The 16,801-nt window shown below is 36.5% G+C and overlaps 1 protein-coding gene across 3 annotated transcripts in view; it reads right to left on the reverse strand.

Annotated features, from left to right (window-relative positions):
* OXR1 (oxidation resistance 1) overlaps positions 1 to 16,801 on the reverse strand; it is a 157,704-nt gene that overhangs the window by 115,475 nt on the left and 25,428 nt on the right. The window contains exon 1 of one of the 3 annotated variants that reach the window (XM_045560916.1): positions 6,134 to 6,430. The exons of the other annotated variants lie outside the window; for them this stretch is intronic. Coding sequence (XP_045416872.1) covers positions 6,134 to 6,152 — 19 coding nt within the window. The 5' untranslated portion in view covers positions 6,153 to 6,430. Of the gene's footprint in view, positions 1 to 6,133; positions 6,431 to 16,801 lie in introns of those variants that run through there. 3 annotated transcript variants of the gene reach the window in all.

Genomic DNA, 16,801 nt, shown 5'->3' on the forward strand with positions numbered 1-16,801 from the left:
CTCTTCGCTCTTGAGCCCTTTGGTCCCTTCCCACCACTGTTACTGGCCTCGCAACCCACTCTCCAAAGCCCTGCTTTCAGCTGTCAGCAGATCTCTACTGAGTGTTTTTCCTTCTAAATTCCAATTTAGAATTGTACATAACCCTATTTTGACACTTAAAGAAATGCATGATTTTAATTGTCTGAATATGCATCTGTCTCTCATTAGACTCCACTTGTAATATCAAAAATGCCCTCGCAGTGACTGGCTATTATAGAACATAGCAGGCATTGACTAAATGTTTTCATTCTATGTTTTTCCTCAGTGTTATCTTTTTTTACCATTACACATATGTTAATTCATAATTACCATTTGAATGTCCACATGTATGGGATTTGGGTCATTTGTTTTTTATATGTATATATATTTTGCTACATAAAAAATATCATACTTTCTTTTTGGGAAAAAAATTAAAAAATGATGAGGGAAAGGAGCTTTGCTATATCTGACTATGCTGCAAAGCCAGACAGCACTCAAATTTTCCATTTACCTAGAAAGAAAGCCTGTTGAAGAAAATCCCAGAGAATGCATGAATCTGTGCATAGCTCTCTTCTTCTAATTAATTTACTATCACTTAAATAGTTAAGACATGTTGTAAAAGTGATTTGAGCATAAACTCTGGAGCCAGGGTCTTGGGTTTGAATTCTGGCTCTGACACTTGCTCAACTTATTTGACCTTGATTAAATTTCTTAATCTTTCTATTCCTTAACTTTTTCATCTGTAAAATGGGGGTAATAATTGTACCTAACGATAGCATTCATCTGAGGATATATTCAACAAATATTTATTGAGGATGTACTATGTACCAGACCCTGCTCTTGGTACAAGAGATAGAATATGAAAAACAAAAAGACAAAAATTCCTTCTTCATAATGTTCGTGTTCCAGTAAGCAAGATAAATATATACACACATATATGTGTTAGTGGTAAGTGCTAAGGATGAAAAAAAAAAAGCAGAGAAGAGTGTATTTGAACTGTGTATATGGGTAGGGGATTTGAAATTTTAGACAGGGTAGTCAGGGAAGGTCTCACTGAAAAGGCGATTTCCTAAGAACCTGAAGAAAGTGAGGGAGTTGGCTCTGTCAGTCTGAAGGGGGAGAGCCTTCCGGGTCGAGGGGACAGTAATTGCAAAGGCCTTGAGAAAGAAGCATGCCTGGTGAGTCCAAGGAGCAGCAAAAAAGCCAGTGATGTTGGAGTGGAATAATGAGGGAGAAATTATAGGAAATAAGGTGTATGTGTGTGTGGGTGGGTGGGGGCGGTGAACAGCTAGGGCCCCATGGGCCCCGATTAGGACTTTGGCTTGGCTTTTATTTTCAGAGACACAGAGAACCCTGGAGTGGGTTTGGACACAAGAGTGGCACAATGAGATTCATGTTTTACCCATGTTCCTTCAGCTGCCTTACTGAAAACTGACCTGTGCGGGGAGCAAAGGCAGAGGCAGGGCAAGCAGTCAGGAGGCTGTCACCAGAATGCAGTGGAAAGACGGTGGTTTCTGGGCAAAGGAGGAAGCAGAGACAGTGTTAAGAGCTGGGCAGATTCTGGATTTATTCTAAGAATAAAGTCCACAGGATCTCTGAGCTGATTAGATACAGGGTGAAGAGAAAAAGAAGAGTTCAAAATTAAACCAATGTTTCTGGGCCTGAACAAGCAGGAAAAAGATGCTTCCATTAACAGAAATGTTAATACAGTTTAATGTATGAATAATATATTATTATGCTAAAATGTGTTAACATGTAAATGGTTAGTACATGTAAAGCACTTAGTATAGTACTTATTATCAAGAAAGCCCAATGTGCTTGCTGCTGTTAATAATAGATTGAGATGGGAAACAATTTTGAACCCCAGTATATTATTAAATGTGAAAATGTTCATGTTAGAGTCATGACTTTTAGTCTTTGGAAATAAAGTGACTTAAATGAGATATTGAAAGAGTTTCCACTGGCAGATACAGCATAGAAAAACAGGATTTTCAAGTAATGACTAAGAATTCCCTTTCCTTTAATTCCCCTTTTCACCTGCACATGCCTCTAAAACAACACTTCCTCTTTATTCCTGCCACTTGAAATTCCTATGCTCAAAAACAACACACGTACTAAACGTATTACCTTTTAAAAAATAATCTTGTGTTTTGTAGTCACTATAGCAATGAAATTTATATTCAACGGTACTATTTTAAGTACCATGGAGGTGCCCTATGTTTTAAAGACACAATAATGAGAATATATGTTTTATGTATGTTTTTGAAATTGTGAAAACCAACACAACAAAAGAAAAGTATTAAAGAAAGCTCAACATATACGAATGTCCTAACCAGTTTTTTTTAATAAAAAGGACTTTGAGGATTTTGGTTTCTATGCAGTAGTACCTATATTCTATGAAATTTTTTCTCATTGAAGAGTGGTAAGATGAAATTTAAACCTCAAAATATTTGAAGTCTTCCTTATGGCAGCAAAAAGGTTCTGCCTATGAAAATAGCTATGTGACTGATTCCATTTGGTTCAATTCATTTTGTATCATTTCCCCTTCATGAATATCTAGAACCAGGGAGTAGGGCCCTCTCACAATTACTACAATGGCTTGTGGTATTTTTTCCCCCAGTGGGCATTAGCTTATATCTATAACTCTTTTTTCTGTGGGAACGAAGGCTCCATTAAAATGTGCATTTATTTGTGTGCAAATTCTATTTTAAGTCTTTATATATAACAAGGAATCCAGCAAATAAACAATAAGGTAAGGTTTGGTTGCTTCGACCAAGCAACTAAAAAAAACACATGAAGAACATTAATTGCTGGCATACCTTCTCACCCCACCCTCTCACCCTACCCTCTTGAAGTGAGACTTGTTAGACAAAACTCTTTGTCATATAAGGATTCCAAGAGTCAAAGTGACTGGGATAAAGTCTATTTTAATATACTAACCCATAAGTATACATCTTATTCTGAGATGTTTAAGTGATACAAAATCCACTGTGAAATGTGCTCATGTTGTCTCTTAAATGGAAAGAACAATGACAGAAAAGGAATTGAGGAATCTAACCTCTTTTATTTTTAATGCCATGGAGGTGCTGTGGGCTGTGGCTTGCTAATTCAATAAACGGCATAAACTCTCAGAGATTGAAATGCATTCTCAATGCTGAGATTTAGAATAGATAAGACTCTGATATGTAGGAAGTTCTCTGAAGACAGATTTCATGGTTCTCCTTTTAATTCAGACAGTTAATGGGTCATATCATCATTTCTAATGATAATTAAAAATGTAAAATTTACTCTCTTTAGTTTGGAATGGATTATATAATTTCTAATTTTTCCTCTTTCTAACTTGCTACTCATACACAAGCCTAATAATGTTTTGTTTAATGCTGATCCTTAAAATTTATAATTTAACAGTACTTCATGGTTTAAAAAGTGCTCTCATATACATTTCATTTTCAATAATTTTACTGGTACAATTTTTTTTTTTTTACAAATTGTTAACAATCCTGTGATGAAGAAATTATTCATATTATTTCTCTTCTTTAGATATATAATTTGAAGCTCTGAGAATAATCATTGGATTGCTAAATATACATAATTTGAAGGAGCAGAATCATAACTTGAGCCTGGGTCTTTAGGTTGAAAAACTTTACAGTTGAATGTTGGTAATTAAATTACTAATAAAATTCTGGGAGTATTTTCCAGGCTATTCAGTCAAGACAGCAGCCTAAGAATAAGTAGAGCCACAGTGCAAGGAAGACAGGATAGAGAAAACTAGTGAGAAGCAAACAAAATTGGCCACAGATAAACCACGTATGAAAAAAAAATGTACTCTTTCAAGGTTTGACTGTGAAATGCATGGCCTTTAGCACATTATGCAAGTAATAAATTTATCTATATTTTTACTCCTATATTTCATCAAATATAATATACCATTGATTGTGAGATGCATGCCAAGAAAGAAAGATTAAAAAAAAAAACCCTGCCAATTAAATCACAATATACCATTGATCATAAAATGCCTTTAGGTTTCAAAAAGTTGAAATGTGAAAGAAGGTACATCTTAGAATCAAGGAAATATAGTACCAGTAACTGCAGAAGGTATGAAAATTCTCAAAATCAGTCATAATACAATCTTACTTTACAATCAATAAGCATTTATTAAGTGCCTATGGACGGGTACAACGAAGCAAAATGTATACTCTAGATGAAGAGGCTTCAGTGCTACATATGAAATATTCATTGCGATCCGTCAGTTTCACAGTGATGACCACTGTTGAAGAAAACAGATCCATTTGTGCAAAAGGATGTCTGAGTGTGCAAATGCCAGGAGGATATGAGGTAGAGGAGGGAGGAGGAGAGAGGTGGGAAAGAGGAGAAAGCAGCTGGGAAGAGGGAGGATGGGCGCAGGAGATATAAGGAGAAAGGAAAGAGGGATCTAACTGAAGCAGGAGCTTCACTGAAATTCAAAAGTGGTATGAATCCTGTCCACATCAAATCTCCTCATCTTATAAGACATAAATGCTGCCCTGTATATGAAATGATACTTTAAAACATCAGCTTTGAAAAAGGGCTTCATATATTTTTGTAACATCTATAGCTCGATGTCCAATAATAAAGATTTTTCCATTTTTGATTATTTTTTAGATTATGAAGATAATTTTAATACCTTTAAAATTTGAAGTATAATGGATCAAATATTTGGCATTGCTTAAAACTTAAATTTTGTCGTGACTGGTTATCAACCTCCCCAATGACTTAAAAGTTTTAGATTTTGTGATTAAAATTAAAAAGTTGTTTGGGCTGAAACAAGTCACCTAAATATTTTACTTGGGAATTTTGTATATACTATGATTATCATCATAGTATCTGTGTGCTGAACTGGAAAAAATGAAATTAGATTGTGTATTTCCAATTAAAAATGTTTCTGTTTCTGCAATGAGAATTTCATAAATAAATTGTCCTATGATGTGAAATAATTGCTTTTGAAATTGCCCAAATAAAAGCAAAGATACTCAACCTCTTAGCTGTGCATTATCCTCATAAATTTATTACTAATTTAAAAGGGATGAAATCCTGCAACATCATTAAGCTTCATGACTAAGTAAATGGTAAAGAATATTATAATTCTGTTGTTGTCACATAGTTGCTTGGGATTGAGGAAAAACTAGCCTAGTAATGGTAATTACTTCTTTTGAAAGGCAAAAGTATAAATAAATAATAACGCAGAGCAATTTCATTTTTAAAAGTCAATAATGAATTCCATCTGCTGCATACCATTAAAAATCAAAGAGGTTACTTACATGCCTCAGTTCTTTTTATATCTTTATTCCTTCCATTTAAAAGTACAGGTCGATCCATCAATGATAATGTTATTTTGGCTTGTTTGACCAAAACTTAAGAAAAAAAAAAAAAGAGGAAAAGGAAAGAAAAAAACCTGCCTATTTCTGTCCTCATTTCTCTGGAGCCCAGAGAACTTAAAGTAATAAAATGCTAACAAAAACCAAAGATATATAAGCCAGTTTTTAAGAGGATGGTTAGGAGAGTCTTAATGAAATATATTACCAGGCTTTGAAACCCAGAATACAGTGGTGATAAAAGTGAGAGCATGTGACTTGATCACTGTCATGTCACAAGTTAGGCACCATTTTTTCAGTTAAGGGTAAGGTAAGGCAATATGAAAATCTTACTGACAAATGTTTTTCTGTGAATGAATGAAAAAAAAGTCACTAATAGCTTGTTAGAGATGGTCATAGGACATGAAACAGACTCGAAATCACTATGTCTAAATCTATTTCTGGAATTATCTCCTTATAGAATCATAATTAGCAGCAGCACCTAAAGCAAATCACGGACAAATAATGCATACAAACGTGAAGTGTTTTTAAAATATATATTCTATTTAGATTTAGTATTTTGACAGAGTTTACCTCCCTCTTGACCTTCCCCACCAAATATTCCCTTTTTGGAGGCAGTAGCCATAAAACCTCCAACTGCATCATCAGAGATCCATATAGCTCATCTGGATTCTGAAAATATAACACAAACCAAGCCCTTTAAAATCTGCCTTATTTGACTTTCCGAAATAACTTATTTAAAGCCACTTAGCACTTACACATACCTTTACGTGGACAGAACATTTCTGAGGTCCTCCCTTCAGACCCTGCTCAGCCAGCAATATGCTGCTTTCAAGAAGGAGACGGGAATTTTGGTTCCTGTTCTTCCCCGGGTAATACAACACTTCCTTTCTGCCAGAGTGCCCTCTCCTCCTGCCCAGTCCCTGACCCCTGGTGGCAGTGTGCAAGATTCAGAGGTTTCTGTTTCTGTACACAGAAAAGCCACTGCACCTGCCCTGTACTGTGGACTTGCTCTTGGCTCATGAACATTTTGGGAAGAGTGCCAGCGTACTCTATGTGATTTGTTACTACGTTGACCCTGTAACATCTATCATGGAGTGAGATAACAGAACTCAATACCTAACTTCTGTATGGTCTTATCATAAAACAAATGAATGACATGGCCACCTTTAACAAATCTCTATTACATAGTCCTAATAATACCGACAGATAGTAGATTTGATAAGCTGGGTAATAACCAGGCTGATGTTTTTTACCTGTATAGATATTTAAATACTGCTAGCCATTGTCAGAATATAAGTTTGATTTCCCCCCAGAACTTACAGTTGCATTATCATGATATAGTTCACACTGCTTTGCATTATAGTTATTTCTTTCTGTCTTTGTTTTTTCCCTATTATAGCAAGGAGAAAGTCCACATACCTACCATACTGCTAAACATTAGTAACTGAATGAATGGGTAGGAGTAATAATAACTTCTTACTTGGCCGCTTCTTAATCCACATTCCCTGTCAGGTTTGTAGAAGCAAAGGGGCAGCATCTAGAGGTTGGCCCTTTCTGACTCCCTGCTCATGTCCTTAAACTTTGGAGTCCTGTAGAAGATTCTGGTGGATGTTTCCCTTTTATTCTCCAGTTATCACATTGCTATGAGACCCTGCAACAGCAACTCACTGACATATACATATATTGTAATACTGCATTTTATTCAAAGGCAGGGATCACAATCACTGGGAATAGAAAATGTCAACTTAGTAGGTAAAGATCCTTGTAAGTTTGAGAACTACTGGATGCCAGAGCAGGTGGGCTTCAGAGGTAATTTAAAAAGATATGTAACTCATGGAATACTGTATAGAGTTACTACATTGCAATAAAATGACAACGATCATAAAGAAAATGGAGTTCACATTACCATCAGTTCACAAGACTGATGCTCTATAAGCTGTCCCTAACTTTTTTGGCACCAGGGACAGGTTTCATGGAAGACAATTTTTCCACAGAAGTGGGGGAGGTGGGGAGGCAGAGTTCAAGCAATGATGAGAGCGATGGGGAGCAGTGTAAATAAAGATGAAGCTTCACTGATTGCCTGTTGCTCACCTCCTGCTGTGAGCCCCTCTCCCCTTTCCTAAGTTTCATGGAAGACAATTTTTCTACGGAGGTGGGGTGGAGTGGGAGGGCAGCCGAGCTCTGTGGCCGGGGAGTTGGGACTCACAGCTCTATATAATAGAAATAATATTAATGCCAAGATTTTGTAGGCAATGCAGAGGGTATTGTGTTTGCCAAATTCTCACAGCTCCATACTAAACTATTCATTGACAAGTAAAGTATGTGGCCAAGCCAGCAAGTTTTTAGAGAAAAATGGTATAAATTGGCAATATGATTCATTCTCAGATGAAAATGTGTGATGTCTAATATTCTCTATGGAGCTATGTTTGTATCCACTAAAAATTATATTTGGCCTTTAAGAGTTCCATCAGTATTCCCTATCAATGCTATTATATTAAATAAATAAGATAACCTATGTAAAACTTCCAGTTAAGTTTGTGGCACTCTGCAATAAGTAGGTGTTTAATGGATACTAATTTCCATTTCCTTCCAATAGTAACATGACTGACTATTCCAGTCCTAGATTCCATTGTGCTACATTAAAGTAATGCTGATGGTAACAGTGCCTTACATATGTATAATGACTTATCATTTACAAAGTGCTTCAACTAATATTCTCATGTTATGTACATAATCACTCTGGGAGATGCTGCTTATTCTCAAAGTTTTGCTGAGTTAGCTATGTATAGAAAATTAATGACAAAATGTTTCTTTGCAGCTTTATATGATGAGCAAAAGAAGAAGGCAAAAGTGCTTTGCAGAGGCCTTAACATTCATCTTCAAATAATTGAGCATAGCTGCACACTCCTGGGAAACAACAGCATCAGGTAGAAAGCAGGAATGAATTGGCTCTTCTTTAAAGCAAGACTTCATGCTACGATAAAACTCACACACACAAAAACAGCACCCCAAACAAAACACATGATTTTCAACATCTGCAGAATATGCAAAGGGGGACTTTTATATATTTACATCTCACATAGATGGTACAGTAATACTATCTGCATTTGCCTTGTGTTTGAATAGGAATAAGAGAGCTATAAAGGCACGTGCATGCTCACACCCCCCCATATGAAACACCTGGTGAATTGGTCACATGACAGGTATTTATCTAAGTAAATATCTATATTTATATATATGTGTCATATCTACATGAGGTACATATTTCCCAATATTTTGTCATTTGTTCTTTATTATTTGCTCTCATTAGGAATCTGATAGGAACTAGACTTGAGTCATTTTCAGCCAAGTTTAGTTCTTTCAGGGTTTTCTAAGACCAAATCAGTCTTTTAACCATGTTTAGAGATGTCCACTAGGTACCTAATTAACATAGTTTCTGATGAACATTGGCTAAATATTGGCTGTCTGTTACTTTGGGGATGTGGCCTGCTAAAAAGCTCTGATTTACCATGATCAGGGATGCAGCTGCTTTTACATCTCCTCCGGTTTTTATTCTAGATTCTTTTTCTGGTTTACATATTTATTTTCATAGTTGACTTCTTTCTTTATTTATTCTCCTTACATTATATGTGTTATCACCATGTAGATTGACCAGTTTATGACAATGTAACTTTAAATGTCCAGGTTTATTGATTTATTTTTTAGGAAATTGACAAATCTGCTTGATTACATAATCAGAACTTGTGAAAAGTGGACTTTTTAAAGATGATAATAGACCTTTTGCAAAAGGAAGATTTATGGTAAAAACAAAGTCTTTCCAAGACTTGGGTAATTTTGGAATCATGCAATCTTCCTAATTATAGATATTAATTGTTGGCAGGTAGGATTATAAAAGTACTTTTGCAATATCACATTACAATGCTAAGGTTATAGCCTTAACCTGCCTGAGATGTGAATTCCACTTGTAGTGTACACTCATCAACTGCACCCTGCAGAAGACCAAAAAGAATACTTTCCCTCTCAGTTGAAGTGAGGCGAGCCCTGTTTCAAAACTGAGCTGAACCATATAAATAGTGTCAGTTCTGAAACAGGGCTCTCCAGGGGATGGAGGCGAGGGAAAGGTAATCTTGCCTAGTCCAGAGAAAACATCTGGCTTTTCTGTGAGAAAAAGTTTACTTATCAAGTATTTAACTCATTTTCGGGGAGTGAGGGAAGAGAGCAGGTGTTGAAGAGTGATTCTTAAAAGAAATTTTGAACTGCTTATGGTAGTATTATGGTTGGCTGATATTTATAGGACACATCAAGTGTGTTAGGCTTTGCGGAAAATAAATATATTACAAAATTTCTGTAACTTTAGCTTGCATGAAACAGTTTTCACTGGACCCTGATCCCCCTGCTGCTGAACACTACAAGTTCTGGCCCTCAGAACTCCTTTCCATCTTGCTCACTGAATGCCGCACATGAAGGCTTCTTTGCTTTCTTTGAATGCACCAAGCATGCTCCTGTCCTAAAGCCTTTGCACTTGGAGTTCCCCTTTTCTTAGAATGCTCTTTCCCAGACATTGGCCTGACCTTGCTCTGTCATTCTATTTAGGCCCCTACTTGTATACCTCCACTTTGGAGAGGTCTTCTCTGACTATTTTATCTAAGGCAGCACCCCCTTACGTGTTTTTTTCTTCATGCCACTTGTCACTAACTGATATTATTTATTTATACATTTATGATTAGTCACCCCTACTAGAATGTAGGCTCTAAAACTGTTCATCCCTATAGTCACTGCATCCAAAACAGCGTCTGGAACATTGTAAATCAATAATATCTGTTCAATGACCCAACTAGAAGTTGCTGGGCATCTAACAGGTGTTTAATAAATACGTATGGAAAACCTTATGGACTGGATGAATGCGTACATACTTTATGCAAGCTTAAAATTATATTTATAATAAACCTATTATTTTATTTTAAATTTGCTTTCAACTATTAGTTTGATCAGACTTGAGGTATCACGAGTATTTCTTAGAGTAATGCCATCTACATTAGAATTTAAAGGAAGGATATGTCAGGCAAATAGGATTATGTACTGAAAAGTAGTTGGGAGCAGGGGGAAAGGAAAGTGCTCATGGCAGAGACTAGCATGGGCAAAGGCCCGGCAGCCAGTGAAACTTCGGCTGAAAGAAGTCCAGTGTGATCGCAGTATGGTGTGAAAAAGGATAATATAGATTAGGGTAGGGGGAGAGGAGAGAGATGAGATTAGAAAAATAAGCAGGAACTAGTGCCTTCACGTGTCTTGTAAATTATATTGAGGATTTGGATTTTAATCTGAAGGCAATACGGAGACACTTAGGCTTTTAAGCAGAACATTAACAAGATCAGATTTTAACTTTAGAAATTAGCGACAATTCAGGAGATGGATGGGAGGGGGACACATCCTGAATGCAGGAGACTGTTTAGGAGGTAATGATGACAGGCCATGTGATATATGAAGCTGAAATGGCAGTAGGGATTGAAAGAGGTGGATCAGTTGAAGAGATTTTATAGGGTAGAATAGATAGGATTTCTTGACTGATTGTATCAGTGTTGGAGGGGGCTTGGGAAGGAGAAGAAAGAATCTAGTCTTGTGCCAGAGAACACTGAAGAAAACTCAGGTTTAAAGGGGGAAAAATTATAAAACCAATTTTGGTAAGGTTGATTTTGGAATACCTATGGAACATCCTAGTGGATATGTCTAGTAAACAGTTGGATTTATGAGCCTCGAATTTATGATAAGATTCTGGGCTGGAAATTTAGATTTGAGCATCATCTGCCTATAGATGTGAACTGACATTGCTTAGGAAAAATGTAGTCTCTCATACTCTTTACCTAGACTCAACTATGGTTAATATTTTATCCCATTTCCTTTATATTTGCATTCTCCTTCTTTTTCTCTCATATAAATATATATATATTTGTCATTTACCCCTAAATACTTAAATGTATATTTCCTATGAATACAGATATTCTTTTATATAACCACACTGTAGTTTTCAACTTTAATAAATTTCACATTGATATAATACTTTTATGTAATCTATCATCTGCATTCCAATTTTGACTATTCACCCCATAATGACTCCAGATAGCATTTTTAATTCTCAGGTTAAGATTTATTTCTTCTGCTATGTTCAGCTTTCACAATTACACAAAAATCTAAGAACCACATTTAATAGCTGATTTTGTTTGCATTTTCCTTCCCCATAAAAGAAATAATAAGGTTTGAAATGATATTTCCTTGTATACTGAAGGCCATTTCTTGCAACTTCTCTATAATCTACCTAGAATCCAAGAGGGCAAAGCTATCTTGTGAGCAAAAAAGAGTTGCACAAACCGACCTCCCTTGTATATAGCTTTTGCTTTGATGCTTCTTTATGAGCAAGAAAACTGAAGGCCTAGAAAGTGTTCTTCCTGTTATTAAGATCACCTGATTTGAGTTAAGTTATGTTGCTCTCTCTTCAAGAAATTAAAGACAGAACCAATCAGAAAAGGATAAGGTGGAGTGGTCGTGGGGGAATAAAGTCCATTCTATAAGATGAACTTCATGATTTTGGTCTCCTTTAAGGTGTATCACAATTAGAATACAAAAAAACGCAATGCATCAAGCATCAGCTAGAACTAAATTCACCATGCTGTCAGTAAGAGTTGAGAGTAGGATGATCAGCATTCCAAACCTAACATGACCAGAGAGGCACAATGGGAAGCTTTATTTATAGGAATCCTTCTGCACCCACTTGCGAAGTTGCTAAACTGGTTTCTGTTTCCTCTGTGGGTGTTTTGGTCAAAGAATAAAAGCATGTTTTGACCTGTCACTGAGTTCTGAGAGTTGATCTCTAATGGAAAAAGAACAGATTTTTCAGGATCATTTACCTCCACAAGAGCCCTAACTCACTGTGGTTCAAAGACATTCACACAAGGAAAAATTATTTCCTACCCTCACTACCCACCCTTTTTTATTTGTTTTTAATATGAGAAATATACCTGGATTAATCTGCAAGCCATGTCAAAGTGAGATGTTTGGCAAGTACTGTATCTTTGATAAAAAAAAAAAAAAAAAGAGCACACAAAGCAGTCTTTAGCCGCCCACAGAAACCACCAATACGATGACCAAACCATGACATTAGGCCACTGGAAGATTTGCCCCTAAAGTACATGAACCCAAGTAAGCATTGGTAAAAAGGATTCCTTAAAAACAAAGTCAAACGAGAAGGCTCTAAAATAGTGGTAAAACTAGGGGCTTTGAAATCAGACCTATTTGAGTTTGAATTCTCTCTTTGCTACTTACCATGTGGCTTTGGCTGAATTATATAAAGCTCTCTATGCCCCAGTTACCTTGCTAGTAAAAAAAAGGAAAAATAACATCTACCTGCCAGGGCATTAAGTTAGGATTAACACATTAACTTCCATGAGAGTTGTATTTAACTCATTCTAGTTTTGACCCCGGGGCCACACGAAGCATATATAAAATATTGTTAATGTTCCTGTTGTTACAATTAGTATTAATAATTTAATTCTAAAAGCATGGATTAAATGAATAGAAGTCAATAAATTTCATTTTTCTATTTATGTTTACCTTTAAATTACACTCAAAGTTTTTATTCTATTTTTGTAATGAAACACTGTGGCCCCAAGGAAAAGTTTCTGTTTTTGTGTGTCTCAATGTGTTCAATGAGATGATGCACGCAAAATATCTAGCACAATGTCTAGCATGTGGTGAGTGCTTACAGGTAAGTTCCCTGCACCCTTAAGCATGCTGACAGGGACTTATTTAATATAAGGCAGAAGGACTGATTTAAGACAGAAGAGATGGGAAGGAGAGACCCGAGACCTCCAGAGGCTGCTGGCCCAAATCAATTAAGGAAGGACAGCAGGAGACAGTTGGGAGGCTAGGCCTGTAGTCCAGACTAGTGCATGCAAAGGGACAATGTTAGGGAGTACCAGGGGACAGGCGACTCCACATGTTCACGTAGATGTGGCAGAAAGAGTGGTGCTGCCCTTGCAACTAGGAGGGAGGAAGAATATCTTGAGTCATAAATGGTCATTTGAATTCTACAGATGTTTTCAGAGACACTCAGGATATTAAGGAGAGGTTGCCTAGCTCACAGCTGGACTTGCGGTGCTTTAAGCTTGACAGAAAGGTTAGCATTCAAGTTCTACTCTTGGTGAGTCAGCTACACATAAGTAAATTAATGCCATAGCACTAAAATATCCTCCAGAAAGGAAGAGGTACATAGAGAGAAAACAACAGGAAAGTCACTGAACACGTGTATCTAGGTCAGAACATGAAAATCCTGCTCTTTATTTTTCAGCTTTATAGGCAAAGTGCCAAAACTACTGTTTGTAAAAGGTGTTGACATGTGGTGTGCTAGGGCTCTGTGCCCGTCTGGTTTCTGGGACATTGGTCATTTGGCATCTTCTTACCTAAACAAGAAACCATTCAGAGAAGGGCTCTTTCTTCCTTCGGGTTAAGAACAGCAAAAACTGTCACTCCTTGTGTTTGTACTTAGTGGTAGGCTCTCTGACGTAGTAGGCAGAATAATGACTCCTAAAAGTACCCTTGCCTTAATCCCTGGAGTCTGTGAATGTGCCTTACTTGGCAAAGGGAAATTAGGTTGCAGATGGAATTAAGGTTGCGGCTGACTTTTAGATGGGAAATAATCCTGTATTGTCTTGGGGGCCCAATATAATCACAAGGGCCCCTCTTAATGGAAGAAGGAGGCAAGTGAGTCAGTATCATAGTGATACAATGTAAGAAAGACTCGACCATAAATGCTGGGTTTGAAGCTGGTGGGTGGCCACGAGCCAAGGACCGCAGGCGGCCTCTAGAAGCCAAAAAAGGCAAGGAAATGGATTATCCCCAGCGCCTCCAGAGAGGAACACAGCCCTATTGACACCTTGACTTAAGACTAGTGGGATGCATTTTGGACTTCAGACAGTTGGAACTTTAAGATAATATATCTGTGTTTTAAACCACTAACTTTTTGGTAATTTGTTACAACTGCAATAGGAAACTAATACATCTAGTAAACACGTTACTTGCCATATCTGAGGCAGGACCTATTATTATCCCCATTTTATTGAAAATAAAAATGGAGGCTTAGAGAAGTCATATCCTGGTCTGACAGCAAAGCTCATGCTTTTAAACCACTATTTTCTCCCCCTCCAAATTCTTCTAAAATGTCTAGAGAGGAGTCTTAAGACATCATCTTTCTTTTAAAATTCCTCAATATAGTTTGCATCTAAAAATACTGATGTCATGGTATAATGGGATAAGAATGGATTATAATCACAGCTAATAAAAACAGTATGGTTGTATTCTTGTTAGGATGACTAGTTACTTTGTATCAGCTGCTCTCATCAGGGGAATATGAAAAGAATCTTGTTACAGATAACTAATTGCCATTCCTTGAAGCTATCTGTGTTGTTTCTACCTAAGTAAGAAGTAGGAGATACCTGATTTGAGGTTTTTAGCAATGTCTTTGTTCTCAACATTAAATCCAGCTATTTCTGTCCTGGTTCCTCCCCTACAGAATGTGGTTGGCTCAATTAAAGCAGGCCATTAGGCAAGTTCAGGCTGAGCCTTGTTGGAGAAGAAAGAAGAATATCTGATCTGTACAAATAGATCTCAGACAGAAACCAAATCAGCAGTGCAGAGAGCCAACCATATGTTACCCACGTGCTTTAATTCCTACAGTTTTAATTTTGGTAATTCCTTTTTAAAACATTTTAGTTTTCAAGTATAAGATATTACAGAAGATTTATCTTTATAAATTATACAGCAAACTCTTCTAAAAGCTTGTTTTTCCCAGTGGAATCTTTTCCCCACATCTCTTCCACACAATGGAACAATTTGCCCCAGTGCAAATTAAAAGTCCCAGCATCTCACCCTCTTTAACTTGTAAGATTTCAAGAAATCTAAGTTGAAGAGGGCATTATGTAGTGTCTGACCTATTAACTGATTGTAATCTGATGTGGCTTTCTACTCAGGATGAATGACATCCTGTGCTACCTCAAATCCTTTGTGAAAAGAGAAGTGTGAGTCACACGCATACACATGTGCACAGGCCCAAACAAACACACTCACATGCTTTCGCACACAGATAGCCAGCTTAAATCATTCCTGAAATACTTCGTTCTTGGGATAACCTTCAGGCATATTACATAATTTTTTGCAAACAACTCTATGAGAACAAATAAGAAAAGCTTATGTAACAATTATCAAAAGGTAGGCATGTCTTCTGTTATCGCAAATAGCTGTACAACCATTTGTTAAGCAGCTGTTTACCTAAAAGTCGTATTCAATAAAACTCTTCCTCTCTTATTTTTGTCCCAAGTTTAAAATCATGCAATCTAACACCTTAGTAAAGCAACTGAATTTTGTTACTGCATAAATTGTCTGCATCTGTCCACAGAAAACAAAGAGCTCAAAAAAAGTGATTTTTAATAGTGCAAGTCTTCATAGGAATGAAGTCTATAGGAATAACCATAGAATTTTGCAAAAAGCTAAATATCCTATCTAATTTGGAGGGTATCAATAGCACCATATATGACATAAAGAGAAAAGATGGTGACATATAAGTGTTTGTAAAATTTATATAAATTATAGATTTTTTTCAGCAAATTACACACATTGTGTTCCCTACAGTACTAAGTCACAAACATAGGAAACAAGGTTTGTACTGTCTTTCCATTAATAGCAGTGGCCCTGGTATAGCTATATTTTTCTGTTCTGTATCTCTTAGCTATGAACAGCCTATATTTTTCAAATAACACAGCAGTCCATGGTCATGCAACGCAGCAAATCTTACATGTAGATGATAAACTTAGGAGGGAAATAGCACAGAAGTCCAAATACATTGGCTGTAAAACTAATGAGCTGCATAAACTTTAGATGAGAATTTTAAATTAACCTTAGTAAGATCACTTCCTGTGATAACATTTATTTTAGCAAACTTTTATAATTAACCAAACTAATGAGATCAAATGCTAATTAATAAGTACCACCTACAAACTCAGAATAGTCATCTTCCATTTGAATGATCAATGATAATGCCATCACATGGAGTGTCAGCTTATGTGGGGGTGATTTCTAAAATCAACATGGAAGAGCTGAGAAACCTATATTGTCAAATTTATGATTGAAAAAGGTCACCAAATCATCCATACACACCATATGCATGGTTTTGTGTATATACCACAGGTAGAAAACTCTTAAGCACATTAAATTATGTTTTAAGGAAGAATGAAAGGAAAGTCTATATGTAGATGTTTGGACACTCAAACCATATTGCCTTTAAGATAACTAGGAAACCCTGGTGTCGAATGAGGTATGAATAGAGATTCTAAGGTGTTTCTGCTTGCTTGTAGGTATACTCAGCTTTTTGGTTCTGTGTTTCATAT

The sequence above is a fragment of the Lemur catta genome, chromosome 9 (assembly GCF_020740605.2).
Source record: "Lemur catta isolate mLemCat1 chromosome 9, mLemCat1.pri, whole genome shotgun sequence".
Lineage (NCBI taxonomy): Eukaryota > Metazoa > Chordata > Mammalia > Primates > Lemuridae > Lemur > Lemur catta.